Below are 2,981 nucleotides of genomic sequence, written 5' to 3'. Positions count from 1 at the left end.
TAACATTGTGGTGGATTCAGTCCCAAGTCTACAGAATTTTGTTTTTCTCCTACACTGCTTTTGTGATTTTGGAAATTTTCTAGTTAAAGAAGCCACCCCTCTTACTTTTCATATCTTGCTCCTGGTTGAAACCCTTCATCACCACAAATCAAAGCGAACTCTCGTTCTGCCACCACCACCACTACCACCACCACCACCACTTCCTCTCGCTACCGCTCCGGCTCGTCTCCCGTTTCTACACACCATACACATACAGCCTCTTATCGGAGCATGTGCCCCTTCCAAACCCCCTCGGCCATTCGCCTGACCAGTGTTGGCAGTATGAGCAGTGCCATCATCTCTCGTCTCTCTATTTCCCCTGCCACTCGTGATAGCACGATTGCGCTGGCGGTGGCCTGCCATTCTCTCCTCGGGGCTCAGCCAAACTAGTTTAAGCCCATCATTTCCTCGGCTAAACGCCAACCCATCTCTCCGTGAGAACTCCCAGGCCCTAGATATGCGTACGGTACTTCCGTCAAACCTCGGGGGACGATCATCGCTGGGTCGCGCTTGGGTTGCGAGTCGATAGAAGAGGCAGAGGTAGCTCATTGCTTTTGCCGGGGGTGGGTTTCACTCCCGGTGTTGTTTGAGGGTTTGAGGGCTTAAGGAAGGATGAGAAGACTGTGTGGTTGCCGGCCTTCGTATGGCTATTTGGATAAGGTTGGTTGGGTATTATTTTCTTTCTTTTCTGCTCTTGTATGCTGATATGGTGAAATGGAAGGAATAAGAATAAGTATTAACTGGTGATATATGTATGATGGATGATGGTGTTCATTCTCCAGACATTCCTTATTTCTTCCTTTCCGCTCTCCTCCTTCTGAAGATATCTCAGTCAATAAGAGAATGGAGAGGCCCTTTTTCCTGCTCTCACTCGTTTCATCGTCTCACGCCCTGAAATTTCGATTTTTCCTCCCATCTTATGGCCAGCTTTTATATCCAAATCCTCTTCTGTTGTTTGCTATAGATTCTAGTCCACGTAGCAGCTATTTACACTTACGTACCTCCAATATATCCTAGACAATACTTTATAAACACAAAAAAACAAACATCCTCTTTTCTTCTTTGTGCAGCCCAATTCTCTTCCATATGAAATCATGTTCCCCAACCCCCCGTAAATATTGTGTCTATGAATCAGGTCCAAATGATTCGATAATATTCTTTACTCACTGTATTATTGAACCAATGAGTCACATGCAACTGCCTATCCAGAAACCTAGCTAGCTATGTTTACTCTTGTCCCTGAGAGATGCATTGAAAATCACAATATATGCAGCTGTCGACTGTAGGACAGAACACGGGTATCTCTGTGTAAATTATAGCCATAGGCCATGCTCCAGGGCAGGTAGAGAGAGCATAAGAGACGCCTTGTTTACCGGCGTCTGAAAGGCTTCTGAAACTTTCGCCTTCACATGAATTATTTACTGGGTATAGCGAGAGTGCTGGTCTCCCTTTTTTTCCGCTGTATATCGGGTAAATATCATGTTTTTCTGCCTTTCCTGTCATCAGCACTTCTGATTTTTTTTTTTTTTTTTCTCCTGTCTCATACAAATAATTTCCCTGTGTTCTTCTAATTATCCATCTCTTGGTTTATAGTGTTGGTTGTCTCTGCCTTTCCCTAGTTGGTTGCGCATTTGTGTCAAATATATATTTATGCGATAGACTCGGGTTAATATAATTTAACTGAACTGGGCATGTATGCTCCCCCCCCCCTCTCAAAATTGATATATTTACAATAAGGGTCTTCTTTCTACCTATTATCTGACTGCAGAAATTATGAATTTGCGGATTTTTACTTCATGTAACCCTGTATCTTGCTGCCTGTGTCCTTCATCGCTAACACACCGACGAGCCTTAGAATTGCTTTGTTGTTTAGTTGATAATTGATATAAAAATTAATTGTTGTTTGTTAAATTTTCCATGCAAACAAGATCACTGTGGATAGGAATATTTCACTGCTCTATTAACTACCATTATTAAGGCATAAACTACGGAGGAGGGAGTAACTAATCGCGGCTAAACGGTTGGTAGTAGTTTGTAGGCCTCTGAATCTGGATATTCCCCGGCTGGGCATGTATGGGTATACGTAGCTCCAATGTTCCGTCATCTCTGGATGCCGGGCTTGACAGTGAATAAAAATGTGGACAGGGAAGGCTGTAATAGGATTTCGAAGAGAGCATAATGCTCGAACCAATTTTGAAAGATGATCCGGGGGACTAATCTGGTCTATTGTACATGTACAGTGCATAACGACGTATGTAACAACGTAAAGCCGGGTTTCCCAATAAACTCGGAAAAATCATTTGTGGTATCCGGACGCGTATCCCATGGAGTGAAAACAAAACCTAAAGGTATATTACACAAACCCCGGACAGATAGCGAGAAGCGAGACCAAAAAAAATCTCTTGGTACAGTCCATCTATATCAACGCCTGCCCTCTAAACATGGCCTCCCTCACCTCCTTCACAACATCCTTCCGATCCTTCTTGCTAACCAAAACAATTCCACGTCCTCTCCTTCCCATGCGACCCGTACGACCTAGTCGATGGATGAAGTCAATGGTGGTGTGCGGAACATCGAACAAAATAACATTGCGCACCGCGACGGTGTCAATACCGCGAGAGCCAAGATCCGTCGTGACAAGTACCTTGGTATCGCGGAGATTCCTCTGTGGACCCAGGTGTGAGTTCTCACCTGTGGCAAATGGAACTGGGTCCGAGAACCAATTCCTCTTGTTCCGCTGCGCGTCTTTGACCTCTTGGGGGGTGGGGAGTGGTTTGACGTGGGTAAATTCAGCGAGGATCTCATCCTTGCGCTGGTCCGGTGTATCTCGTGAAAGCGCGGCCGTATGGATGCCCTTCTGGCTGAGGAATGCAGCTACTTCCTCTGTTGTTTCGCGCATCGTTGACGAAGACAATGATATGTTTTGGTTCGGGGAAGAGGAA

At 45.1% G+C, this 2,981-nt stretch overlaps 1 protein-coding gene across 1 annotated transcript in view; it reads right to left on the bottom strand.

Moving 5' to 3' along the window:
- Positions 1-2,455: 2,455 nt before the first annotated feature.
- Positions 2,456-2,981, bottom strand: part of HCAG_07357 (conserved hypothetical protein) — a gene marked incomplete at both ends in the record, with an annotated part of 2,082 nt that continues 1,556 nt past the window's right edge. The window contains one exon of the mRNA XM_001537885.1: positions 2,456-2,920. Within this exon, the coding sequence (XP_001537935.1) occupies positions 2,456-2,920 (465 nt within the window). The remainder of the gene's footprint in view (positions 2,921-2,981) is intronic.

This window comes from Histoplasma capsulatum, genomic scaffold (genome assembly GCF_000149585.1).
Source record: "Histoplasma capsulatum NAm1 scaffold_8 genomic scaffold, whole genome shotgun sequence".
Taxonomy (NCBI): Eukaryota; Fungi; Ascomycota; class Eurotiomycetes; order Onygenales; family Ajellomycetaceae; genus Histoplasma; species Histoplasma mississippiense.
This window is presented reverse-complemented; position numbering and strand designations above follow the sequence as displayed.